This window comes from Mandrillus leucophaeus, unplaced genomic scaffold (genome assembly GCF_000951045.1).
Source record: "Mandrillus leucophaeus isolate KB7577 unplaced genomic scaffold, Mleu.le_1.0 Scaffold173, whole genome shotgun sequence".
Lineage (NCBI taxonomy): Eukaryota > Metazoa > Chordata > Mammalia > Primates > Cercopithecidae > Mandrillus > Mandrillus leucophaeus.
Genome location: NW_012101732.1, coordinates 4,175,557 through 4,203,343, shown reverse-complemented (window position 1 = coordinate 4,203,343; position 27,787 = coordinate 4,175,557). Strand labels below are relative to the sequence as shown.

The 27,787-nt window shown below is 49.9% G+C and overlaps 1 protein-coding gene across 2 annotated transcripts in view; it reads left to right on the top strand.

The window, feature by feature from the left end:
- Window positions 1-451: 451 nt before the first annotated feature.
- The window catches only part of WISP1 (WNT1 inducible signaling pathway protein 1), a 40,737-nt gene continuing 13,401 nt past the window's right edge, over window positions 452-27,787 (top strand). For both annotated transcript variants that reach the window (XM_011977088.1, XM_011977087.1), the window contains exons 1-2: window positions 452-626; window positions 21,783-22,062. In XM_011977088.1, coding sequence (XP_011832478.1) covers window positions 558-626; window positions 21,783-22,062 — 349 coding nt within the window. In that variant the 5' untranslated portion in view covers window positions 452-557. The remainder of the gene's footprint in view (window positions 627-21,782; window positions 22,063-27,787) is intronic.

Below are 27,787 nucleotides of genomic sequence, written 5' to 3'. Positions count from 1 at the left end.
AGACTGTCTCAAAAAAAAAAAAAAAAAAGAAAAGAAAAAAGAAAACCAGAAGTAGGAGCAGCCTAAAGAAATGACAGGGAGTTGATTTTCCACTGGGAGCCCCTCAAAGCCCACACACCCGCCTGCCTGGAGTAACAGCGTCTCTGCCGCCATCCTGCGCCCTCCCACGCTCCCGCTCCCTGTGGTCGTGGAAGACCTAGGCAGGATGACCCCAGCTCCTCTGTGAGAATTTCACGCCCTAGTGTGAAGTCATAGCCTTGTAACTTTCCCTTTAAGAACTGTCAGAGCTGGGGAGGCTGGCCAACTTCAGGCTGGAGGTGGGGACAGAGGGAAGAAAGAAAAAAAAAAAGAGAGGCAGGAAAAGTTTTTTCAGAGGAAAATGCAGGGTTTGTCCTTCACCCTGACGTCAGATCTTGCTTTAATAAAACCCCCCAAGGGCTGCGGAAGAGGCATATCTGCTGCTCCTGATGGGCCGGACAGTCTGGGCCCAGCTCCCCCGAGAGGTGGTCGGATCCTCTGGGCTGCTCGGTCGATGCCTGTGCCACTGACGTCCAGGCATGAGGTGGTTCCTGCCCTGGATGCTGGCAGCAGTGACAGCAGCAGCCGCCAGCAGCGTCCTGGCCACGGTGAGTCCTGCCTGGAGGGGCTCAGAGGGACACCCGGCTCCCTTCCCCACTGGGTCCTGCTGTATGGGGGTTGGTGGGAAGGATGAAAAGGGCTGGGAAGGTTTGGGGCAGGAAGGTCGCCACAGGGCAAGGGCAGAGCCTCGGGTGAGGAGTCAACTGCTCAGGTTGGCTGAAGCTGGCAGGGTGAGGAGGATGGTGCGACACTTGGGGAAACAAACTACACAGGTCCAGCCTGCCCTCTCTCCCCACCTGAACCAGTGCAGAAAGAACGGGACCCTCAGCAGAACTGGGAGTCAGGGGCCCGGGCTCCAGACCCGTCTTTGCCTAACCTGGCTGTGTGGCCTTGGGTGGGTCACTCACCCTCCCAGAGCAGTGTAAAGCGAGGGAGTTGTCAGGAGACTTCTAGAGTCTCCGAGTTTGAAAACTCCAAGACTCCAAGCATTGGAGATACTATGAGGATGGGAGATGGAAAAAGAAAAAAAAAAAATGGAAAGAAAAATGCCAGTTTTCAACAAAAGCTCCTTATTGAGCGAGCAGTGCCCAGGGTGATGCCGAACCCCAACTGCTGTCACCTCCAGTCTGCACAGCCCTCTGCAGTCTGTAGAGTGTCCATACTTGGCTCCTGCCTATGAAGCCTGCTGTTCCAGGGTGGGGGTGGTGGGGCACCCCAGGGTCTCTCTCTCTCTTCTACCTGCACCCCAGGGTACACCAAGCGGAAGGGACAAAGGTCTGCACCTCCAAAAGCCAGGGGAGTCACACATGTGACCATGTAGAGCCAGCCTGCTAGGGCCAGGCATAGTGAGGGAAAGGCAGAGGCAGGCAGTGCAAGGAGGGCAGGAGGTGGGCACCTGGCAGCTTCTGAGCCCCAGATTCCACAGTCCAGGGCAGGACCTGCTCCTAGCAGAACAACCTAGAGACAGAGGGGTGATGGCAAGAGGGTGTTTATCCCCAGCTGACACTGACGGCTTCCTTGGGGATTAAGAATCTCCCTTCACAGATGAGGAAACCGAGTGTTGGGGTTAAGCCACTTGCCAGAACCAGACTCCGTGTCTGCTTCAGCCAGAACTGAGGCCGAGAGCCGACAGCAAACTGAGAGCTGGGAAATGGGAATTCCTCGCAATGCCTTCGTGTGTGTAATGACGGCTGGGGGTGAGTCTGTCTCATCTGTGGTTAAATCCTCATGCCCGGCATGGTGCCGGCCTGTAGTTGGTTCAGAACCACCTCACCAGAAAGTTATCAGCTCCATTTCACAAATGAAAGAAATGGAGTGAGAGCAAGTAAAGGACTTGCCCAGGATCTCCTCATTAAGAAGTGGCCAGGGCCCAAACTTAGATCTTTTGATGCCAAATTCTAACCATTCCTACTTAGGGGAGGCTGCCCATGTCCTACAGGAGTGCCCAGAAGGAGCTAAGTCGGTCTTTATTTCGGCTCTGGGTACGGCTGCGGCTTTATGTGGGTACAGCTTTGCAGGTTGCCCCGTCTGGGAGGGCAGGGAGTGGATGGAGAAAAGGTAAGAGTTTGAGAGAAGCCCAAGTCTGAGTGGGCAGAGGAGGCGAGAGGTTTAAGCATGAGTCCAAGAATACTGGAGCCCCGGTCAGCTCCCAGAACAGCCAGTGCTGAGGAGGAGTAAGGGACAGAGCCAAGGACTCAGCCAGAGGAGACCAGCAAAGGAGCATGTGGAGGGACCCAGGCAGCAGGATGGAGGGAAGGCTCCTGGGACCAGCCCAGGGTACCTCTTTTCTAGGCAGCCCCTGCCTGCGGAACCCAGACCACCCGACCCATGCTTGTTTCATGATTTAGACGCTTCTGGGACAAAGGTGTGCACGGCACTGGAGTTCTCAGGGCATCCCGAAAGCCCTGCCTGCTGTGTGGGCTGTGAGGCTGATAGAAACGAGCTGGACTCCACTCGGACACCAGCCTTGTTTCACAGCCAAATTCCATACATGGCCACCCTCCCGAATGAATATGCAAGGGGAGCACACGTCCAACCAGGGTCCCAGTCAGATCTTAATGGAAAAAATGGTTGTAAATGTTCATATAGAAGAAAATGTATATGAGAATTGCCAAGAAAACTTTGAGGAAGTAGAGTTACGAGGGGAACTTCTCTGGGAGATATGAAAGCGTTCTGGAAAGGTTCTGCAGTGGAAGGAGGAAGAGGGCAGTCCAGGAGGAGATCAGCGGAGGAGGATGGCACCCGAGTGATCTCAGGAACAGCCGAGTGTATTTGGGAATTTAATCTGTGCTAAAGGTGTATGGCAGATATGACTTATGTTTTCAGTTCTTTATTCTTTTCTTCTGCATTTATTGAGTGTGTCCACCATGTGCTAAGAGAAAGGGACTCCGTTTAATGTGCATTAGCAAGTACTGGGCCAACACATGTATAAGACCTACCCCAGTTCATCCAACATTTATTAGGCACATTCTACAATTCCCATAACAATATCATTTACAAGTGCAATTATCCCCCTTCACAGATGCAAAAACTGACTCGGAGAGGTTAATTTGTCAAAGGTCACACAGCCGGTAATCAAGGGAGCTGACATTTGAACCTTGGTCCAGCTCTTGGTAATGGAGCCTCCTGCCTCCCTGGTCCAAGCACTTGTGCAGAAACCAGGAGCATGTTGTCCCTGCCCCCACAGAGCTTACTGGCTAGCGGGGCAGATGACAGGGGCAACGTCAGCCAGAGTAGAGCGGCTGGAATTAGGCTCTGCCACTGGCCGTGTCGGCCTCAGTAAGTCCTGTTGCCACCTCAGACCTTACTTTCCTCATTTGTTAATCGCACTAACGGTCTCATCACACCAAGCTCCCTGCTGCTGAACGTGGAAATGTGACTGAGGAAACCCTCTCAGAAGCGTGTAATTCAGCAAACGAATGCTGCATGATAATTCCCGGGCAAGCATTAGGCCGGTGGTGGTCTATGTATAGGTCTACAGGTGAGACCCACATCCTCCCTCCCGTATCAACACACGTGGGATGTGCACAGCTGCCCTGTGTGTGTGAGAGAGGGTGTGCGGGGGTATGCATATGGTGTGTATGTGGGGTGTGTGTGGGGTGTGTGTGGGGTGTGTGTGGAGGTGCGTGTGTGGTGTGTGTGTGTGTGTGCCTGTGTGGTGTGTATATGTGTGTGCCTGTGTGGTGTGGGGGGGGATGGTGTGGGGGGAGTGCGTGTGGGGTGTGTGTGTGTGGTGTGTGGAGGGTGTGTGTGTGGGTTTGTGTGGTGTGTGTATGGGGGTGTGTGTGGTATGTGCGTGGGGTGTGTGTGTGCATGTGTGGTGGGGGGTGTGGTGTGTGTGTGGTGTGTGTGGTGTGTGTGTGGTGTGTGTGGTGTGTGTGGGGGTGTGTGTGGTGTGTGTGGTGTGTGTGAAGGGCATGTGTGGTGTGTGTGGGGGGCGGTGTGCTGTGTGTGTGTTGTGCGTGTGGTGTGTTTGTGGGGTGTGTGCCTGGGGTGTGTGGGGGGGATGTGTGGTGTGTGTATATGGTGTTTGTTGTGTGTGATGTGTGTGTGGTACGTGTGTGTGTGTGGTGTGTATGTGGTATGTGTGTGGTGTGTGTGAGTGTGTGGTGTGTGTGTTGAGTGTATATGTGGTGTGCTTGTGTGTGTGTGGTGTGTGTGGTTTTTGTGTGTGGTGTGTGCACGTTTGTGGTGTGTGTGTATTGAGTGTGTATGTGGTGTGCTTGTGTGTGTGTGGTGTGGTGTGGTGTGTGTGTGAGAACCTTGTGTTTGGGTGTGAGACACAAACTCATTCTCTGCTTCCAGCAGCAACTGCAGAATAATGTAGGTCAAGTATATGGCAAAATATCCCCTTTAGAAAACAGAGAATGTGAACAATATGGCTTTTCACACCTCCTGTTTAGAGTTGGAATCTGAGTGAAGATTTCAAACCCACCCAGGCCCCACCCCCCCAACTCCCCACCCAGAGCTTCCTTGGGCTCCCTGAACCCCCTGCTGCCAGCTCAGGGCCCCTCCAGCCCACATTTTATCTTGGATGCTGGCAAGAGCACGGCACTGAAAGGCATTTCCCCCTCAGCATGGCATTTGGAGAAGGAATGGGCACAGGAACAGGCCTCCGCCCAACCAGCTCCTTGAGAGACAAAATGCTACCTTGTGGGCTGGGCAGCACTCCTGGCTCCACAGCAAGCCCCCCGCCAATGCCACCCCAAGGTTTTAGAAAAGGCTCCTACCCTGTGCCAGCAAAGCACCTACATGCCAGGAGGCTGCCCTTGGCTTTGTATAAACAGCAACCCAGGGATCTCCCCAGGAACCTCAGCCATCCTCTGGGCAGCAGGGAGGCAAACTCCAAGGGAGGTGGGCTCTGATATGGCAGCAAGGATGGCAAAGCAGGTGGGTTCCTGGGAGGGGCTGAGAAGGGTGCCAACCACAGCCAGGAAACAAAGCGAGCCAGGCAGGGTCACTGTGGGGGTTTCAAAGCAGGGCTTCAGCCCAGCTGTCCCCCCATTCAAGGACACTGTGGTGGGTCCTGCATCCCTGTGATATGGATGATGGCAAGGGTTCACACCGAGCATGTGCCCACTTGCACACACCTGTGAGGCAGGGGTGTTGCTGTAATCTAGACCAGCATGGGCCAGTCAGTAGCCACGTGCGGCAGGAGGCCACTCAGCACTTGAAATGAGGCTGGTCCCAGCTGAGATGTTCCGGAAGCATGAGATACACCATTGATTCCAGAGACATGGTATGAATGCAGGAGCACAATATTCCCATTAATAATTTTTATATTAACTCCATATTGAAATGATAATGTTTTGAATATACTGGGTTAAACAAAATCTATTATTCCACTGAATTTCATCTGTTTCTTATTACTTTTTAATACTGCTACTAGAAAATGTAAAATTTCGTCTATGGCTCTCATTGTATGTTACTAGACAGTGTTGGCCTAGAAAGACACGAGTGTGCCTAAGGCTATGATAACAGGTGGGGAGGGAGAAATGCCGAGGGTTCTAATCCCAGCGTCTCCACTAACGGGCTGTGCACCCTCAGGCAAGTAGCCCAGCTTTTCTGAGCCAGGATCATGTCTGTATAAAGGAATATATTAATATTAGTACTATTGGCTTCTCAGGGGTGTTGAATGAAGCAGAAACAAAGCACAGAAGACCCCAAAACACCCAAGGGGAGGATTCCATTGTTCCAAGAGCAGGACGGGGGATTCCAACTTGGGTGGATGCACCAGCTGCAGGCAAGGCCCAATTCAGTGGGCAGGGGCCTATAAAGACCTCAGGCCAGGTGGCTGGGAGGAGGGGCAGGCTGACGGGCAGGCTGATGGGCGGGCTGCCCTAGCTCAATGCCGGGCATGTGTTCTAAAGATGCCACAGATTCCATAGCCTGGCCAGCTTACTGGGCACATTTAGAGGGTCAATGAACACTTTTGGGTTCTTGTGTAGGAGAAAGAAATGATGATGATGAAGATGATGATGATGATGGTGCCTGTAGGTGAGGCGTGTCTTACTAACTTGAATCAGGGTGACATGGTCCCTCCATGCCAACTGTGAGTTTCTGAGCCTGCTTTCTTTTTCATGGACCCCAACGGTCTCACGTATATGCCCAACCACTTCCAGTTTCCGGAGGTGCGGTGGTGAGTGGTCTCTCTGTGTTTAAACTGGAGGATGATTCCAGTGTGGAACAGATGTTTATATTAGCAGAGAGGAGTATGTTTAGGATTCAGAGGGGGAAGCTCAGAGAACACGGGAGATGGTGAAAAACATGTTCTGGAACCCTGAACCAGAATTGCTAGAAAGACCTCACCCTCACACATCTGCACACTAACCAGCACCCTGATGATTCTTGTGTACACTTGATTTCAAACAGCAGTGACTGGGATAGACTCTAGTCTCTCCCCCAGCTCTGACATTCCATTAACTAGTCAGCTCCCCTCCTCCTCCTCCTCCTCCTCCTCCTCTCTATGAAAGAAGGAAGAGAGACAGAGTCAAGGGAGAAGAGATTGCCTCGCAAATGTGAATGATGGGCATTCCAGGGGATGCGATAAAATCTGAGCCCGCCCACCCCACGGACTCCAATCTGGAGGCAAGTTCAGGCTTGGAGATTTGAGTGTGGATCTGCTAAGTCTTGATTAGGGATGGGGGGTGGGGTGAGAGAAAACGAGAGCCCAGGCCCAAAGGAAAGGAAGGGAGGGGTCCACCCTGCACCTCTAGGAATCCTGCTTTGAGTCTGGGAGTGGAGAAAGGCATGTGTGCTATGAGCCTGCCCATAGCTGGGAGGGGATGGAGGGGGATAATTCTAAGAGTAGGGGAACATCCTGACAGAGCAGGGACTCATAGCCCTGCCCTCAGAGCAGAACAGTAGACTCCTCGCCTAGAGAGCTAGAAGACCAGGGGGAAATAGTCCCTGCTGTGTGGCTTTAGGCAAGCTACTTGCCTTCTCTGTGCTCATTTTCTCATCTTGAAAGTGAGGAGATTGGACTTGATCCCCAAGCTGGCCTCCAGCTGGAGCCACCGTATATTCCGAGAGTCCACTCATTCATCCATCGGGCAGGTCCATCATTGAACAAGCAGCAGGGAGCTCACGCTGCTGCTTCTCTAGAAAGGGGTTGTCGGCACCCAAAATGTGTCCCTTGCTCTACGTGTCTGTTTAGATGTGCTTTGTCCCTCTTACAGTGTCCAGAAATATCCTCCTTTCAGCCCACGTCTCTTTTGTCAACCCTCAAAGCGTAGCTGTGTTCCTGGCCCACAGCATCCTCATAAAACTGAAAATCACATCAGCACCTTGACGTCCGAGGGGTCCCACCATCTCGGTGGTTTCCCAATTAGTTTCTCTGCCTGCTCTTCCTGCACAAGTCTGTTTTCCCAGCCTCTTCCTTTGGTTCTTCTCCCATTCACCTTCTTTTCTACTTCATGAGCCTCGCTGTCAAACACTCCTGAATTCCACCTCTGTGCACATGGCCAAGCTATTCCTTCGCTCTGAAATGCCTTCGCCATCCTTCTCTGATTCATGAAATTGAAGCCATCTGAAATGGCAGCCTCCCCCAAATGGAGCTGCAGACGTCCTCCTGTGGACACCCATGGGTTCCTGTTCTTGCCCACGTGGAAGGAAACACGTCGCCCAGCTGGGACTCTCTGCTGGCCTTGCCCTGTGTTTGAACCACCCTCCCTCCTCCCCCCACCCTCCTGCAAAGCCAAGCCCTTTGTTGTTCCCTGACCACCTGTGCTGTCAGACCCCGGGGCCTTTGCACATGCTGTGCCCTCTGCCAGGCTTGCCCATACACCCTGCCTGCTCCATTGCTCTGTCACTGTCTATGCCTGCACATTGCAAGTTTTCATGGTGTACTTCCTGACAGAATGAATTAAAGCGAGAACCAGACCTGGTGTGGGTTGGAGAGAATATGTGTATAGGAGATGGGGGAGGCAGGGAGGGAACACCCCTGATTTTTTTTAAGTGGAAGCTTCATGCTGGGGAGGAACAGGAGGGAATCTGGCAAGAGGGCCTGGATCCAACTGCTACGAGGACTGAATGGCAAGCAGCAGCTTAAGGGCTTGGTTCTGGAGCACAGAATGAGGAGTCAGGAGACCGGGGTCTCTGTAGCATCTCTGAGCCTCAGTGTCTTTATCTGAAAAGGGAAACAAGAAGAACGCCCCTCTGCCCATGCTTGTGCTCCAGGCAGGGTAGTGCAGTGGTGAAGAGGAGGCAGGCAGCACACAGCCTGGGTCAAGAGCCAGCTCCACCACATCCCAGCCCCAAGCCCTGACATTTCCTGGGCCTCAGTGTCTCATCTGTAAAATGGATGTAAATGCCCATGTCACAGAGACCTTAGGACTAAGAAAGAGGTTGGGTGTGGAGCATGTGTCGAGAAGGGGCTTGGAGGAGCCATAATTAGACAGAAAATGTCAAGGTGCTTTGAGATTAGACAGTGTTGCCTCGTGGTCCTTCTGGGAGCTCATGGACAACAGAGCTGGTAGGCGCTGCATGGAGTGAGACTGCAGCCACCTGTCTTCCCAGCCATGCTATTTGTATTTAAATCTGTCCCCTATATACACACACACACACGCACACACAGGCACGCATGCCAGCTGACTTCCTTGACAACCGTTTCTGGCCCTGTGCTCCAGTGGCCAACTCCTGATACTTGCAAACTTTGGCTCTTAGATGATCAAAGAGCCAGCCCTTAATGTGAGCCAAGGCCCATGGCGAGCCCCTTCCCACAGGTCTCATCTGATGCTCGCGAGAGCCCTGTGTGGCAGGAGCTCCTATTAGCCTCATTTTAAAGAGGAGAAAACTGAGGCACAGAGAGTTTTACGCACTTCCACGGCATCCAAGGTTCAGAACACCACCATGTGCCCCAAGCAGGCTGCCCAGACCAGCTCCCAGGGGTGTACTTGTGTGTCAGTCCCTTAGGCCAGTTCTGTTTGTCCCCATCTGAGCCAGGGATCCAATGCAGGAGGAGGGAAGGGAGATGGAGTCACACTCTGGGCGGTGGAGGGAGGACAGATAGACTTTATCCCCTCTTTATTTCCCTGATCCGCGAATCATTGTCAGATGTGGAAGGCCCACAGCGATCCCTTCATCCCAGCCTGCTCTTGTTACAGAGAAAGTGACTTGTCCAAGGCCACCAGCTTCGGCATGAGGAATGGAGCCCAGGGCTTCTCCCCTCCAGGGAAGGAGCTCAGGAGACTGGAAGATGATCCCCACTACCCCACTCCACCCTTGTAGGTGGAACAAGCCTGAGCTCAATGATAGCACAGAGCTTCATTCTTCCACCCATGTCTGTGTTCACTGTGGCTCCATGACTGGGCCCCTCTGTGGTCAACCCATAGCCACCGCCAAGCCCAGGCCTGGGACATGAAAGGCCCTCGGTTATGTTTGGTTATTCGAATGAACTGAACAGTGGGCAAGAACAGGGTGCCTTAGAGGTCGCTGGAGGAGGATGGGACCTGGAGTCGAAACAGCTGACTGTGTCATTTTCTTGTTGTGTCGGAACCTTTTTGGGTCTCAGTTTCCCCATCTGTCAAATTGGGGCCATCAGTGCTGACCTCATGGGGTTGTTCTGATGATCAGGAAATGGATTTCAGGAAAGACCACTGTCTTCCCCAGGGGAGGGAGCAAGCATCCTCTGTCCTGGGCCCCGACTGCCTTCTCCATGTCCTTGAACACTAAGCCCTAGCCACATGGCCCACTGGTCATCCCGTGTCATGCCATGTTGCTTCTACCTGCACACCCCTGCTCATGTACGTCCCCAGCTTCAGTGCCCTCTCTGCCCGCCCTCTCGTCAATTTCCACTCATCCTTTAGGATTCGGTGCAAATGCCTGCTCCTCCAGGAAGCACTCTCTGCTCCTACTCCCACCCCCAGGCCCTTTCCCCTCTTCATCTCACCCTCATAGTCCTTACCTAGACTATGCTGAGTTACTTTATAGGGTGACCCTTAGGTGTGAAGCCTTAAGAAACGGAGGCTTTGAGTCCCAGGGCTAAGGTTCAAATCTCAACGTTGCCATTTGCTAGTGGCTTTGGAAAATTTATCTGACCTTTACCTTTTTGTGACTCAGTTTACTCATCTAAAAAATGAGGAAACTGATAATAAAAGCAGCCTGCTTCTTAGGATGATCGCGAGGACTAAATTACTTACTTAAAATGCAGATGATCTTGATGCAAAGAAACCATCTGTTAAAGAAATTATTTGGGACAGTGCAATTTGAATGTGGACTGGGTATTAACTAGAGAAAGTTACAAAATTGTAACAAATTTATTGGTGTGATAATTGCATGGGGTTACATTTTTCCTAAAAATTCCTCACAATTTAGAGACACACTGGAGAATTTCAAGTAAAAATCTCAGGATGTCTAGGATTCGCTAGATTTTCAAGAATAAAAAAACATACAGTCAGCCGTGGTGGCTCATGCCTGTAATCCCAGCACTTTGGGAGGCTGAGGTGGGTGGATCACTTGAGGTCGGGAGCTCGAGACCAGCTTGGCTAACATGGTGAAACCCCATCTCTACTAAAAAATACAAAAATTAACCGGGTGTACACCTGTACTCCCAGCTACTCGGGAGGCTGAAGAACAAGAGTAACTTGAACTCTGGAGGCAGAGGTTGCAGTGAGACGAGATCATGCCACTGCACTCCAGCCTAGAAGACAGAGTGAGAGTCAGTCTCAAAAACAAAACAAAACAAAAACCGTACATGTGTGGGGACAATAGAAGAAACAAGATCAACTAAGTGTTGGTAATTATCAAAGCTGCCGATGCATGTGTAGGTTCGTTATATTATTCTCTTAGCTTGTGTGAATATTTAAATATGTCTCTAGCAAAGAACACGGTTTAAATTTGTGTAGAGTATTCAGTATTTTTTGTTGTGGTTTTCTCACTACTCTCTAAAACTATGAGAACATTCAACATTCTTTCCCCTGCTCAGTAAGCAGGTCTCATGCAGTTAAATGAAAATGATGTATTTTACCCTTGATGTTTTGTTAAAACGACTGAAAATGGGAGAAAACCAAACAGAGTAGTTCCCGATGAAAAGACCCTTAATTTCTTCACCTCCCTGGACAAACAGGGTTATCATATAGTGGGCAGGCTCCTACAAAAATGTCATGAGCCATCTATGGCCCTCAGGCTGTAGCTTTTGACCTTTATACCCTCAGACTGTAGTTTTTGACCTTTATAATGCGGTTGCCTGTTTTACGTTCCTGTCTCCTTGGAGGCTGGATGTTCTCGGAGGCTTTGTCCTTGACACTGGGCACTGCATGTGGGACTTAGCAGATGCTTTATGTATAGATTGACTAATGAGTGAATGCATGAGTGAACACATGAACGAGGGCTCGTTATTTGGAAAAAAAACTGGCTTCTTGCCCCTTGTACCCTCTTCATGTAAAGTTGACTTCCCCTGCCTGCATGTTTATAAAACCAATTAGTAGAAAATCTCAAAAACCTTCTACATCCCATAACATGCAGCCTGGCCAACAACTTTCTGGAAACCACCCTTGGAAGATTCCGGGCAGTGCGGTGGGGGAAGGAGGGCAATGTACCTGGCTCAGGCACCTTTCACGGGTTTGGAGCGAAGAGCTTTCAAAGAAGGTGATCGACCCAGGACCACTGTTCCAGGTCCCACTTGAAGGGGAGCCCCCACCAGGGCCCGGGGTACAGGTGTCTAGGGGTGCACGAGCCAGAGGTGTTGGGAAAAGAGGTGTTTGTTACCTGTGGCTGACTCAGAGGCACCCGATGCGCTTTGAAACAAGCTTGGAGAAGACATGGGCACCGGCCAGGCCTGCATTCTCTCACAGCCCCCAGGGCTTCTCTTTTCAGCAAAGCAGTGAACAGAAACTGCTTCCAGCAGGACAACGCTGTCCTGAAAGCCCCCCGGGGCCAGCTGGGGATGGCTCTGGCCATTCCTGCCTCAACCCTGCCCCCTAGTGGAGTAGCTAGGTGCGGCCTTCCGACCGTCCACACTGCTACACGGAGCACTTGCCCAGGGGGTGCCAGGCTCAGTGCCGGGCACCCAGGAGGTGGGAAAGGGCAACCCGTCCCTGAGAAGCCCCACAAGAGCTCCTCACTCTTCTTCTGGGGGCCTTGGCAACCTGGGCTCAACTCCACTGCTATCCTCCCAGGGAGTGAGGACCCTGCCTTGTTCATCTGAACAGCAGGCACATCGTAGACGCTTGGTACACGTGTGTGATGGGCGGGTGGAGGCATGAATAAATGAATGAGGGAGCCGTGCAGCAAGGTGGTTACAAGTTAGGGCTCTGGAGGGACACTCTGGGGCAACAGACCACTTTCCAGCTGCGAGATCTTGAGCAAGATTCTTAAGCTCTTGGAGCTTCACTTTCCTCATCTGTGAACTAGGGATGACATTAATAACTGCTCACTAGGGCTGCTGAAGGATGTTGACATCACTGTCATTTTACAAATGACGAAACAAACTCAGAGCAGATGAGCATGGCTCCAGGTTCCAAAGCTGGGGGTGGCAGGAGGTTGGGGGATTGTCAAATGGGGCCCCCTCACTGCCCATGACATGCCCTTTCTGCACATCCCATGCCCTGTTCACCAGTAAACTGCACACACTCTTAGAAGAGAATGGGATCTGTCTCCTTCATCAAACGGGACGTTTCAGGTATCCTGGGCAGTCCATCGCACCGCTGCTAGCCTCCCGCTTTCTGTTCCTATGCCTATTGCTAAGCATTTTTGTAAAAATGAAGTAAAACTGATATGCAAAGGTCAAACTATAGACTTGCCTCTTCCCCAGTCAACTTTCAAAGAGCTGAAATACATCATAATAAGTTACCACTCACCTTGAAATGTTATCTCAAAAATACATATGAAACATTTCCTACAGGGGCTTTATTTTTTTTCCTTCCCAATTTTAATCAGCTTAAGTTTGTCCAATAAGTATGATTGAAGAGATCTCTTCGTCACTGTTCACCTGCCTACTGATAACCCTGTTTGTCCAGCGGAGTTAAGGACTTAAGGGTCTTATCATTGGGAGATACTCCTTTTGGTTTTCTCCCATTTTTCAGTCATTTTAACAAAATATCAAGGATAAAATACACCATTTTCATTTAACTACACTAGATCTGCTTGCACAGCAATTGTGTCGCCCTGACGAATCACAGAACGCGGTATGTCCTGCAGGTCTGCGTGAGCTGTGGTGTGAAAGCGGCTTAGTGGTGTGGGTGGGTAATGCACATGGGTGTGGGTTGTACAAAAGTCAGATGTTAAAAAAGCAAGATGGTCTAAAATCCCCACACTTTTCCCTTATCCCTGCCCAGTGCTCTAAGGCAGTGGTTCCTATTTCTGTAAAAATCCCCAAGGGTTGCTGGTCAAACTACGGATTCCAGCCTTCAGTCTAGAGAAACTTAAGGCGAATATTCGAAGAGGGATCTAGGAATCGGGTTTTTTTCACTCTGTCACCCAGGCTAGAGTGCAGTGGTGCAATCTCTGCTCACTACAGCCTCTGCCTCCCGGGTTCAAGCAATTCTCCTGCCTCAGCCTCCTGAGCAGCTGAAACTATAGGCATGTGCCACTACATCCAGCTAATGTTTGTATTTTTAGTACAGACAGGGTTTTGCCATGTTGACCAGGCTGGTCTCAAACTCCTTGACCTCAAGTGATCCACCCTCCTCAGCCTCCCAAAGTACTAGGATTACAGGTGTGAACCACATGCCTGGCCCAGGAATCTGTATTTTAACAAGTTTCACAGGCCAGTGATTCTGAAACTTTGGGGCATTCAGAACCATCTGGAAACAATCCCAATACCCAGGCTCCTCCCAGCCTCCTTAGGTTGGGATCTCTGAGTAGAGTGTCCGTTAAAGTCCCAGGGTGGTTGTGCTTTGCAGTGAAATTTGGAAATCAGCATCATAGTACCTGAGTAGTTAGGAGGGGTTGCTGAGGAGGGAGAGGCATGGCAGGAGGAGTCTCAGTGGGGTAGGTGGGGCCGGGTGGGCTCAGAGGCTGCAGCAGGCAGAACTGAGCAGGACCAGGCTGTGCCTGAGCAAGCCCTGGGCATCTTGCCTGCAGAAGCATCGCGGAGTGGCCACCACCTGTGTCTTCCCCATAAACACAGTGGCATCTGCAGAGTCTGTTTCCAGAAGTACATCATAAAAGAGACTTTTATGTGAACATCTGCAATTTGGAAATACCAAGGCTGTTTTTTGTTTTGTTTTGTTTTGTTTTGTGTTTTGCTTTGTTTTGTTTTGTTTTTCCCCCTCCTCTGGCCTTTCCTAGACAACATTCTCCTTGACTTATGATCTTTTCTCCTTTTTGCCTTCTTGGCTTCTGTTGTTGGACAGAATGATGCAGGCTCCATATGACGGTGTGTTTGCAAAGATCATTTTCTCTATCTGCAGAATGGTCCCAGTCACCCCAGTTCAGGTGGTTCATGGTGGATAAGAAGATAGCAGCCAGGACTCTCTGGGGACTCTACAGGACAAGTTATGGGACAGGCTCCTGCCTATGGCTGGGGAAAACAAGAATAGGTTCCAACCCCCAAGGAAAATGAGACCCTGGTAGAAACCTCAGAGGGTCCCAGGGGCCCAAGCAAGCATCCTGGGGTTCGAGGATGAGCCCCAGCCCCCAGAAGGAAAGTACTGTTTGTGAGATCCAACAGAAACCTCTGGGAAAATGTGCTGGTCTTTTTTTCTATTGTTTAGCCGCGAAGAGATTACTCTAAATGTTCATTTTCTCCTAATTACCTCTCTCTCCCAAACCCAGGCAAGTCAAGCAAATAGGTATTTGTTTTGCACAAATACCTATTGCTTACACAGAAATGGGTTTACCGTTTTTATTTTGACAAAGACCATACTCTCGTTGTCCACTAAAGATAAGGGCCAGGTGTGGCTTAGGGGCCCGAGCTCCAGGGCTTCTTCATTGCAGGGCACCACAGCTGTGGCACGGGAGTCCCGCCAGCAGCCAAATCAGGGTACTAGAGGCTGGGATGATACAGCTGGGTTACTTATGGAGTGACAGCTCTGACCCAGAGGCGCTACATGTTTTCTTTAGGATGTGTTGGTGTTCTGGACCAACAGAGACACCCCCAGAAAGGCCCCAGACCAAGCATTCAATGTCAGCGCACATACATGTCCCAGACATTCCCCCAGTGACTCCCCATCATGATAGGCCTGGGTGCACTGAGGAGGTGCACTGAGGAAAGGGTGGGGCTGGTGGTACCTGGGCCCTTGGATGACTCCGCAAGTGGATGTGCAAGGAATGGGGAGTTAAGAGCCCACATAGGATGCACAGACAGAGGTGATGTGGGAAACTCTCATCTCCCTTCTCTGGCTGAGACACTTCCCCCACTCCTTTTTTTGGGGGTGGAAAAAGAGAGTCATTCGGTGAAAAGAGCTGCGAACCAAACTTAAGGACAGGTAGACATGCCATGCCATCCTAGATGTTGAAGGAGCTGATGGTGCGCGCGCGTGTGTGTATGGTGTGTGTGTGTGTGTCTGTGTGTGGGGGCGGGGAGGGGGGGAGAGAGAGAGAGAGAGAGAGAGACCCTACACTGGCCTTCCAGGCAGCTGAAGCCCCAGTGAGAAGCCTTCCAGGGATGCTCAGGGGATACCTGCCTCAGCCTGCCTGGGGCCGAGGGAGGCCACCATTGGATGGGTACAAGGTCCCAGGGATCACTCTGGAATTAAGGTCCCAAAACAAACTGGGAGGTTCTAAGATGTCACCTCGCCACCCCTACACCCCAAGCTACTGCCAGGGGTTCTCGGACAAGCTTTTTCATTAGAAGCTGATGTCATTCACTATAAATGCCACCTGCCCAGGAGGAGTCCCAGTGAAAGCCGCCGTGGCACCATGCACCTCCAGTTGATCAGGGCCCCAGAGCAGCTTTGGAGTGGAGCAGGAAGGTGGAAGTGAAACTGTGACTTTCGTGATGATTTCTCAGGGAGACGTGGAGACTGTAAGCACAGGCTTAGAGTCAAGCACTTCAGACTGGAGTCCTTCTGCCTTTCCCTGCTCATACAGGGGCAGATGGGCAAAGGAGTTCTAAGATGACTCGCAGCGTTACGACTCACTGACCCTCCAGAAGTTCTGGCCATGAGTCTCCTCCCAGCCCGCACTCTTCAGCAATGAGCAGCATTTGTTGTCTCCGGAAGCTGAGTGTTCACTCACTAGACCACCCGAATGGCAGCTTAGGCTGGACTTCAAGGGAGAAGCCGGGCAGTGGGCCGTTATCAGCTCAGCTTTGGCAACAACAAGAACGCTGAAGGGACAGGTACCCCCACACAGGGACCCAGCTATGTCTCAGGATCCTGAAGCCTCTCCTTGAGCTCCCAGCCCCCATGAAATATTTGTTTTGCTCAAGGTCTGATGGGAGCATGTCCCCAAAGTTCATATGTGCACAGTGTTCCCTGTGCAGCGATCAGAGGCAGAAGAGTTAGTGGCTCAAAAGCTCTGGACAAGGCAGACCTCGGTTCTGTCCCTGACTACCTGACCTGTGTGGCCTCGTACAAGTCATTTGACCTCTGTGTGCCTCCGTGTCCTCACCACTCAGGGGAACATTAGCAGGCCTGCCTCGTGATTTGCTAGGGGATTCTATGAGATAGTGCATACAAAGTTCTCCATGTAGTATGAGCCCTCACTCAAATCTTAGGTATGTTGATTGTAAGGGCCTGTGAGTTTGTGCGTGCAGGGGAACAGATGGGCAGCATGTGGTTTCTACTTTCAAGGGATGACAGATTCGTTGGGGAAATGAACATGCGCTCGTTTATTCATCCTATCAACAGATGCTTATTGACACCTACTATGTGTCAGGCTTTGTGAGGCTTGATGTCCCTCTACAACTGCCAGCCCAAATAATTGTCTAGCTGCTTCTTGATTACCTCCACTGATGGTACACTCACTACCTTTCAGCTTTTTTTTTTTTCATCAGAAAATTCTCCCTCATGTACAGTAGCGGGAAAAACTGAGCTGAAACAGATCTAGATTCAAATCCAAGTTCTGTCGCTTACTAGATGTTGGGCCTGGGCAAGCCACTTTACTGATCTGTTAAATGAGAGTAATAATACCAGTCACTGTGCAGAAGACAAATGAGATCAGCCAGTCACTGAGGGCTCGGGCAAGACTGTCGCCCAGTGGTCATCCGAGTGACGTTTTGCGATAGATGGACTAGCAGGAGGAATTCCAGCTGTGACCTCATTTGATGCTCACTTCCAGTCATTTGGGAGCTAAGCAATGGTAGCAATGCCATTTTACAGAGGAGAAGACAGACTCAGAAAGTGAACTCCCAGAGTGGCATGAACAGTGACAAAGGCTGGACTGGATGCAGTGTGGTGTTTCTAAAACACAAGTCTAACCCTGCCATCCTCCTGCTAAAATCCTTCAACAAACCATTCTTCTAGACCTCAGCCCAAAGCAAGGCATTCGAGGTCTTCCTTGATGTATGCTGTGCCTTGAACCCATCCTCATCCTTCCTAGCCTTCACCTCCTCCTGCCTGCACCCTGCACCCTACACTAGGCTCTCCAGGCTCCAGGCCCTGGCACACGTTGCCAGCTCAGTGCCTGTGCACCTGAGGGTCCTTGTGCATTGGGTGCCCTCTCCTCCTTCCTCACCGATCTATTCCCACCCGCTCTTCAAAACCCACTCCCAGCGCCTCCTGTCTTGGGAAGCCCTCTTTAGCCCCAGCACACACACAGCCCAGCCACTCCCCTGTCATCCCACAGGCAGGTCTGCTTGGTTCTCACACTGCATCCCCAGCACCTAGTGCTGCACCTGACACAAAACAAAAGCTGACTACAGATGTGTTGAATAAATAAATGAAAGGGAGAATAAATAAATGAAAGGGAGAATGAATAAATGAGTGGACATCATCGTTATAGCATTGATTGCACTGAATTGTGATCATTATTTATGTGTCTATTGGCCTCACTAGGTGGAGAGCCAGTCAGGGGCTCTGTCTTATGCACCTTCGTCTCCTTTCAGCCTGGCACAAAGCCTGTGCATAGTAAGGATTTAAGAATTCTCTGTCCCTAGAATGACTCAGTCAGTGTGCACATCCCCAGCTGAACTGTTAGTGCTGGAGGGCGGAAACCGCCCTTGTGCCAGTCATCTGCTTTCCCTCGTGCTCACACAGAGAGGCGAGGCTTGGTCGATTATCAGGAGTCTGGACTCACTAGTGGCCTGCAGACACATACCCTAAGTATGTGTCCATGCTGGACATACCCCAGGTATGTGCCAATGCTGGACAAGGCAGCTGGTGCTCAGAGGCTCACACACCACCCAGCAGTCCGCAGGCCCTGAAGTCCAGAGGTTTTTCCCCTGCACAGATCTTGTCCAGCACCTTCTCCCCTGGCCTGAGTCTGGGAGGTTTTCTACCACTAGATGGTGCCAACTGCAAAGGCTGGCTCAGCTGACTGCCCACAGCCCTTCCTCCTCTGCCCAGGGATGTCATAAGGGGCTCCCCTGTCCAAGGGAGGACTTCTCTGCAGCTTCCCCTAACCAGCTGTGTGCCCTGGCACCTCCAGGCACTCAGAAAGGAAGCTTCCTTCTGGGCATCTTTAACTTGGGTTGTAGACAGGATGGATAGTGATCCCAGGAGTGGGATACCCACCCGGTTCCAGCCCATTCCAGCTCAGCTCAAAGTGTCCAGATCCCCAGCTCTGTTCTGGGCACAGTGGGGTCAAGGAGGACGCACAACCAAATGGGTGTAAGAGGAGACAGACTTCTGTGTGCCATGTGACATGTGCCAGGCTCTACCTAGTGTTGCCACATCCACAATGCCCCTTCACCCTTCCAACTGGCCCCAAAGGGAGGTGAGCATGATTGTGCCCATATCACAGATGGGAATGCTGAGGCTCAGAAAGATGAAGATGCTGTTCCAAGGCCACATGGAAAGAACTTCTGTCGGACTGTTTCAGGTTGCATGTTCTTTTCTTGACACTCAAACTTAGTGCCCAGAGGAGAGGCTCCGGTACATGATGCCTTGAATATCAAAGATATCAAAGCCCTTTTAGCCAACAATCCCCCATCCATCCATTTCACCATTCAACACATATGAAGCCCTACTGTGTGCCCTGTGGTGTGTTTCAGGCGCACAAGAGATGCAAGGCCCAGGCTCTGCCCTTTCCAAGTTCACATTCCAGTGAGAGAGGCAAGGGCAGGGAAGGCTTCCTGGAGGCGAGGGCATCTTTATTTCCTCTGCCAAGAGCATGTCCTGAGTGTGGCTCTCAGAGATGGTCTGCTAGTGCTCGTGAGGCTCTGAGGCTTCTAGACTCATGGCCTAACAAGGAAACGTCTCTCCCCAAAGTCAAAAAGAGGTGTGTGTGTGTGTGTGTGTGTGTGTGTGTGTGTGTGTTTACTGATTTGGAAATATAGGGGTTTTCTTGCATCCTGTTGTGTTTTTGAGGAAACACAAACAAGGGCAGGCTAACTAGTGCCTCCTAGGTGAATGCCACCCAGCACTGCCAACCCCAAGAGCTCTCTGTTCCCTACCAGCAAGGCCTTCCGAGGCCACGTGGCCCACAGAGCCTTCCTCCCTGCAGGGGGCCGCAGGCAAGATGTTTTTTGCCCTTCTGATGTCTGGGCCATTACAGAGAAGCTACCCGTATGTTCCCAGTGAAGACTGGCACTGTGCAGGCACTCTGTGGGGGCCTGCCCCACCCTGCCCTCACCCCATGGAGTTCACACGCATTAACCTCCAAACACACACAGATATCTAATTTCTGAGGCTGCCTAGCGACTTAAGGGAAAGCCAGGCACACGCAGGTCAGCGAGTCAGGAGAGTCTGCCCAGAGAAAGGGGCCCCAGGTTAAAAAGATAGGAGGGCCTCTCAGCCACAGGGAACTGCATCACAGTGGCCTTGAAGTAGGGAAAGGGTGGATTTGCCCAAGTCCTGAAATTAAGCTTAAAGTCGGGTTTTGTCTGTTGACTTGCAAGGGCTTTATTTATTGCATCAATATTTACTACATTTATTATGCGCCAGGCTCAGAGCTTAGACAGACTAATTCAGAAATTCATCTGAACCACTTTCCTTGTCCCTGGTCCTTCAAGGTGCGAGAGTGGACCCCACTCTCCTGGGCAGAGCAATTACTGCCCTGGTGTTCAGAGAGCTTCCATTCCTCCTTGGGATGCCCAGCACTTTGCACAGTAAATCCCTCGAGTTGTAGTAAATCACCTCTAATACTTGCCTCTCCCATAAGCTGTGGATTCCCTAATCATAGGGACTTTTAAAACTTATCTCCAAATGTCTAAAACTTAAGAGAGACTATGACCTACCTCTGCGAATGTTTGTTGAGTGAACGAAAGAACCCAGAGGAGGCAAAAGTAAAAGCTGTTGCAATGAGAGTTAGGAGATTAATGTGCACCTTGGCCTTGCTGTGAACTGTGTCATCCTGGGAGTGTCCATCTGTCTCTTTGGGTCTTGCTTTCCTCCCCTGAAAAGGAGGAAAGAATTTGTCTGAATAGCTCAGCACCAGAACCTGGTGTTCAGAGTGGAAAGCAGATCTGTAACCCCACAAAGCAGGTTCCTCTGCTTCCAGATGGAGGAAGCAGCCCAGAGCCCAGCCAGCCCCCTGCCCCAGCCCCACAGAAGCCCTGGTTTCTCCCTGCTTACTTCGGAACTCAGGCGTCAATGATGGGAAATGCTGGGCAGGATGCTCCATGGCCTGCCCAGGAGTAGGAGGACTGACTCAAAGCCTGGCTCCAGCCCCCGCTCCTGTGTCTTCAGGCGATTCTCTTCCTCTCGTAGACCCAGGTCTCCTTTGAGATCGAGCAAAGGGCACAGATGGGATTCAGGGGGTCAACCAGATGGGACGGCAGGTGATGGGAGCTGGAAATAGTGGCAGCTTGAAGCTCCTGCACTCAGACACCCAGGCATCTCCATCTGCCGTTCCTCGGGCCTGGGCAGCTCTTTGGACCTTGGTTTCCCTTCCCAGCTGGCCTGTTGTTATGTTCATCATATTTGCCAAAATAAAGATGAAGCCGTTGGCTGGGGGTTGGGAATGGGGATGCTGGGGAGGAGTGCCGGTTGGTAGCATGGAGTGTGTGTGTGTTGGGTGGGGGGTCTCGTTGCCCTGAGAACAAAATAAAAGGGCTCCTCCATGCAGGGCTGGTGCTGGCAAAGGAAGCGCAACTCACTCCCCAAGGGCTGGGGCCCATGCAGCTGCCAGGAGCTCTAAAACTGAACACCTGCCGCTGCACCACGCCAGCCCTTTCCGGATACTCAGAGGGGAAAAAAATAATAAAAGGTCAGCGGGCCGAAACTCGTGTTAAATAGGAGTCCTCTGACTCAGAGAGGCCTTAAGAACTCTTGATGAGTGACGGAACTGGCCCTGCAGGTCCTCAGAGAAGAGACATGGGATCCGAGCCCCACACAGCCACATGACTCACAACCAGCTTCCACCTGCTCAGGGCCTCGGCTTCCTCCCTGTAAACTGAGGCCACCTCACTTACCTTGGGGCTGCAGGGACAATCACTCAAGAAAGGAAAGGAGCAGGTGCTGAGGTGAAATTGCAGCCCCGCCGCTGACCAGCAGAGGGATTCAGGCAATTGGTTTAACTTCGCTGCATATTGGGTTCCTCTGTTCTATTTGTTTTATTGAAAATAAAGGAGATGTTTGGCTATCAAAAGCATGATAGAAAAAAATCATTTTCTGAAAACTTTTTGAACAGTATGAAGACAGGAATGCAATGGTAGGTCCCTTCGGGCATTGAAACCCCTGCCTCAGCAGCCCTCCTTCCCCTCTGCCCTTCCCCTGCAGGCCCTCTCTCCAGCCCCTACAACCATGGACTTTACCCCAGCTCCACTGGAGGACACCTCCTCACGCCCCCAATTCTGCAAGTGGCCATGTGAGTGCCCGCCGTCCCCACCCCGCTGCCCGCTGGGGGTCAGCCTCATCACAGATGGCTGTGAATGCTGTAAGATGTGTGCTCAGCAGCTTGGGGACAACTGCACGGAGGCTGCCATCTGTGACCCCCACCGGGGCCTCTACTGTGACTACAGCGGGGACCGCCCGAGGTACGCAATAGGAGTGTGTGCACGTAAGTGAGTCCCTCCATACCTTCTGACCAGCCCCTTAGCACCCCCAGCTCTGGCCCCAAACCCCCCTCCCTTGGCACCCCTACAGCCTTTCACCTGGCCAGGCTTCTGTTCAGCAGGAGATACACCCCATGGTCAGAGGCCAGAGGCTGGGCCCTACCTGGGAAGGGGAGGGAAGGGGAGGGAAGGATGCCTGCACTCATCTCGCCTCCAGAACTTTGCTTTCTGCTTTATTCTCAGTCCTGGAAGCACATTCATGGCTGTCCCCAAGGAAGAGGGAGACGCCATGAAATACCTAAGCCTGGTTTTATTCTCTTAGTGGTAGGACCTTTTAATGAATGCCCATGGCCTACCAGCACACACCAGCATACTATAGAACTCCAAATATTTTGGTAATATTGTAAATTAAAACAATATGGTTTTAAAAATCCAGTAGCCTTGAAAGAATGAAAACCAGTAGCCTGCAGTCATCCCTTCCCACCAGCTACCTACATTTCTCAGTTACTACAGTCACTTTAATTTTCTAGTTATTTCTTCTGATAGCTACTACTATAAAATACGCCTTCTGCTATATCTTAATTGCCTTGATATATCAATTTTTTATAATCTATTAATATTCTAAGATAGTTGATGATTTAGCTCCTCAGTACCACCTGATATATCCCTACCTTCCAAATAACATTGCCATAATTTTTGGTTATACAATCATCAGTATTTATAATATTATGACTATGTAAATATTGTTCACTGCAGTATGAGATCATGTACTTGTTTGAATTTCCTTCCTTATGATGCTTTTTGTTTTTCCTGGACTTTCTAATGGCCTTTGCTTTTTCTTTATTCTTGGTCTATTATGATATCCTCCTGTTTGGAGGTTGTTGTTGTTGTTGTTGTTGGTTATTGTTTTGTTTTCTTTGGTCTTCAAGTGCTCCATCATGGGTATTCTGTCCTTTTTTGTTCCAAGACACCTACTTTATGAAACTTTCTGACCTCCTGCTTCTGTCTGGACTTGTATTCCCTTGAATTGTGTAAGCATTACCCAAAATACGTGACTCATCAGATTCAGAGAGGTAACTAGGTATTATGATGCAGCAGCCTAACTTCTGAAAACTTCCACAAAGTCTCAAACCCAAAAGTTCCCTTCTTCCCTTAGTGCTGAATCAAGTCTTCCCCTTAACTATGACTCCGTATACACCCCATCACATAGTCACACACAATATAGTCTCTCATCCTCAGCTAACCATTATATTTTTTGAGGTGGATTGTCAATGAGGGTTATGCACGTTGTTTGAAGTCAAACAATTTTATTTTATCTGAACCTCATGGTTAATTTATGACAGTTTCTTCTCTTTTATCATTGGTTCATGCTTCAACTTTCACACCAATCCTTGTGTCTTTGTCTCTCTGTGAATAACCATCCCACTTCTCTCATCTTTCTAATTTTTCTTCTTTTACTGAAACTCGTTAGCAGCCACATAAAAGTTACGTTCAAAGAGAACTTGCAGCATCACCTGCTCAGAATCATCTGATGTGTTGGTTATAAATGTTATTCCTGAGCCCCACCCCAGACTTGTTGAATTAGAGTCTCTGGAAGTGGGAATGAGGATCCATTCCTTTAACAAGACTCCCAGATGATTCTCATGCATGCTAAAGTTCAATAACTTCTGCTAATACACTGTCAGTCATCTGTTCCCTCCCTATAACCCAGGTAGGGAAACCTGGTCTGGACTTCTTACACTAGAACCACCTCCAGTTATATAAGCCTGTCTCATAATTTATTCCCCCTGTGAAAACTGTTCTTCAAGGTCCTTAAAAAGATAATTCTGTTCACTGCCATTGCACTAATCTCTAAAGCTGTATTGAGATCTTGTCATCTGCCAAGCACCACTCATTTATAGATGTTCTGTCATGGATTCAAAGATTATGTGAACCCAGAAACGGCCTGTCCTGCCTGCCTTCCCCACTGGTGGCCTGGAAAACCCCCTTCCCTGTCCTCCTCACCCCCAATCTCTGCATCTTAGGTCCTGCCTTGACCCAGTACAGCCACTTAACTTCCCAACACCATGGGCTTCTGTGTACTTCCTTTCCTTTTATTTTAAAAAAACAAAAACTGTAGGGCAAAGGAGATTCTAATAGATTTTACACTTACCAATGGTTCCCTGTTCATGAAGTTTTGCAAGCATTGAGATAAATGAAACTAACCAGGAGCTATAGAAATTCTCAGAGGCTTCAAATGTTCATGTCCATTGCCAAATTCCAAAAGAGAGCTATCATAAGCTTGATAATAAATTTTTAAAATGTATTTAATACTAAATTTTTTCATTCAGATAGTTTCTCACCGACCCATTACACTACACACACACACATTTATACATATACACATCACACACATATATGTGCCCACACGTGCACACACACACAACTCACTAGTGCTCTATTGAACATGTTCCCAGAAGTACTACCATAGTGTCTGAATTCATGAGACCCTAATGCAGGAAAGAAGAGAGTGTGGGGTCTGCAAAAGAATACACCTCTGGGCCAGAGGGTAAGCAGAACAAAGGGTTCCTCTAAGAAACAGTCTTTCCGCAAATGGTCAGCTAAGCCAATGGACAGTTCCCAGGACAGGCTAATTCTGTCCTTGAAGATTTGCATGTAATTAGACCAGAACAAGGCAGGTAATAAAAATGAGCAATCGCAACCCTGGCTCATATAACTCAAACAGAGTATGATGGGTACAATGGCAATGTGGTGTGTGCAAGCCCTGGCTCTCAGAGATCACCCTACTGGGCCCAGCCACTGTGGCCAAGCAGAAAAAAGCTAGATCTTGTTCGGCATGCTTAGTTTTCAAGAGAATCCAGATATATGGATTTGTGTATGATTTGTAAACATTGGCAATAATTCAAAAATATTTTTAAAACCACTCTGTGGGCCAAACTAAATACGTCTGTGGGCAGAGGGTGATCTCTGAGTTACATCGTTTGGCTATTTCAGTTGCACAAACACTACTCAATGTTTAAATGAAGCTGGGTCAGGCCTGAGGGCAGTGTGGTTTGGTGGAAGGATTATGATATTTACAGGCTGACAGGCTTGGGTTTTAGATCCTGGCTCTGCCACTTGCTAGCTACGTGACCACATGCACATCACTTAAGGAGCTTGATAAAACCAACCCCACATGGTTGTTGCAGAATAAATAAGGAAATGCAAAAAAAAAAAAAAAAAAAGATTGACTGGTCTCCGGCTTGGCTTGCGAGGAAAGTTACCTCAGTCTTATTCACAGTCACCTTTAGAGGAGGGAGCAGGTCTAGCTCCCTCCCCTTCTAGTATGGGCCTAGATCCCCCATAGTGAAGAGTGAGGGAGTAGTAAACTCATGCAGGCTCTTCGGACCTAGACAACTGAGCTGGAATCCTAGCATCATTATCACTCACTAGTCCTATGACTTTAGGCAAGCTACTGAACCTTTTAAGTTTCAGTTTCCTCTTCAAGGAAAATGTGACAAAGTTTATATCTCTGGGTGGTTTTAATGTCAAGTGCCTGCTACATGGCAGGAGCTGAATAAAGGGTAGAGCTCACCCCAGCTCCCATCCATCCATCCTTCCACTGATTCTTCACACAATAAACATAGGTGAGGCAGCAAACGCAAACAGAGCTACAACAAGGTGTGACCCACTGTCCCTGTTGAGAGTGGGACTGACAGTCCATGGGAGGTGTGGGAAGGGAGGCAAAGCCCCGATGGCAGAGCAAGTTGACTTGAATTCCTGAAAGTGCCTCAGTAAGAGGAGAGCTAACTAGATCACACCTGCACTGCAGATCTGAGATTAGATAGGAGGTGGTGAAGGAAACCCAACTGGCTTTGGGTTTCCCAGTATCCAATAACAGAGACAGTACTTCGAAAATCTTCATGCCTGCTAGATATTAGGATTATTACTATCATTAATAGCCACCTTTAGGCAATCCCTGAAGGACAGAACTGTTGACCCACTGCAGATTCCAAACTGCTCCTCCTTGGGTGGTCACTCATGATGTCCGGGGCTCTCTGTCTGTATTTCCAGAAGCTGTCCTCCCGAGAGAGCATGGTGTCAAGGGTGACATCTGGCCCAGAAGTCCCCAACTCTCCCTGGAACTCCAAACTGGCATAACTAACTCCACATAGCCACTCGGTTATCAACCAGGCGTCTCGCGCATAATAGAGAACACTTGAGTCCACCCAGCCCAAACCCTGCTTGTACAAGGAGGACAGAGCATCTTCTTCCTTCTTGACTCCTCTCCTCTCCCCCGCACAGCCCGTCTGTCAGCAAGTCCTGGCAGCTGTCCTTCCAAATCTGTCTGGAAGCCGAGCTCTTCTCTTTCTGGCTTCAGACTGCTCCCTGTCACCTGGGTCTCAGGGTGGTCCCCCATGCTACCTTTGCCCTCTGATCTGTCCTCAACTCAGCACCATGAGTGTTCTTGCAAAGCATACTTTTTGCCATTCATTCAGCAGTTTCTTACTGAGTACCTACTATGTGCTAGGCTCTAACAGCTTTGCACCTTCCTCTGAGCCTACAAGGAAGCCTTCTCTGACCTCCTCTCCTTCCCTTTTCCTTCTTGTCTCCCCTCCTCAGACCTCTCCCACAGCCCAGGCTTGCTCCCACTCCAGGTCTTTTTACTTAAGTGGGCCCCTCCCTACCTGGAAAGCTCCTCCTCCAACCCGTGGGTGGGCTTACTTCCTCACCCCCTTCAGGCTTTTCTGAGCATCCTCACCCAGTGAGGCCTTCCCCATCCACCTAATTTAACCCTATTCCTGTTTGCACTGAGAATACTCACCAGCAGCACTAGAGGCTGCAGCATTTACCCCAAAATAACTTTGCCACAAAATATCTCACGTTTATTATTCTATTCACATCATTCTGGAACACCAACTTTGAAAAACAAAAGATATCAATCTATTTACAGCATTGTGTTTTTAGTAGTGGTCTTCCCATTTACAAAATGTCGTACTTCTCGATCACTGAAAATGTCAAATCCTAGAAAACCGAGCATTCCTATGCATAATTGTTCTTCAACAGTTGGCCGGGATTCACTTGATGCATCTGATTTTTCTGAAATAGATTATTCTGATGATTCAGACAATTCCCATGTTAGTTCTGTTTAGAAAGAACTCCAAGAAACAGTTTTTATATTTTATTTTTACATCGAAAATCAGTCAGATTTGCTTCAACCGCAAAAAGCGTGTTTATATAAAATTAAATGAGCTCTGGCAGCTAGCTGAACTTTTTTTCTAAACAGGGAAAGGGTTATTAATAAATTTGCAACTGTCTCCCCACTCCCAACTCCCCCTCCCTGCTCCACTTTTCTCCCAGACGCTTGTGACCGCCAACATTCCGCATGACCTTTCCACAGCATAAGCTCTTTGAGGGCATGACTTTTGTCTGTTTCCTCCGCTATTGAGTCCCCAGCACCTGGAAGACTCCATAAATGTGTACGGAATGAATGGAATACGTGTTTCGAAGTGTTCTGGCTTTTCTTTACAAATCGGTCACCTTCAGAACCATGAGCCCTAATGACAAGTGTTTGTCAGTACCAGGCTTTGTGCCTGGTGCTGGGGACCCTGCAGGGAGCAAGTCCCTTGGGATGCTGCATCCTTCCACTCCCTAGGTGCTGGCTGAAGCTATAAAAGAACTCCCGCACTCCCTCTGCTGAAGTCCCACCAAACACTCAGCCCTGCCCTGTGCACTCTCACACCTCCCTGC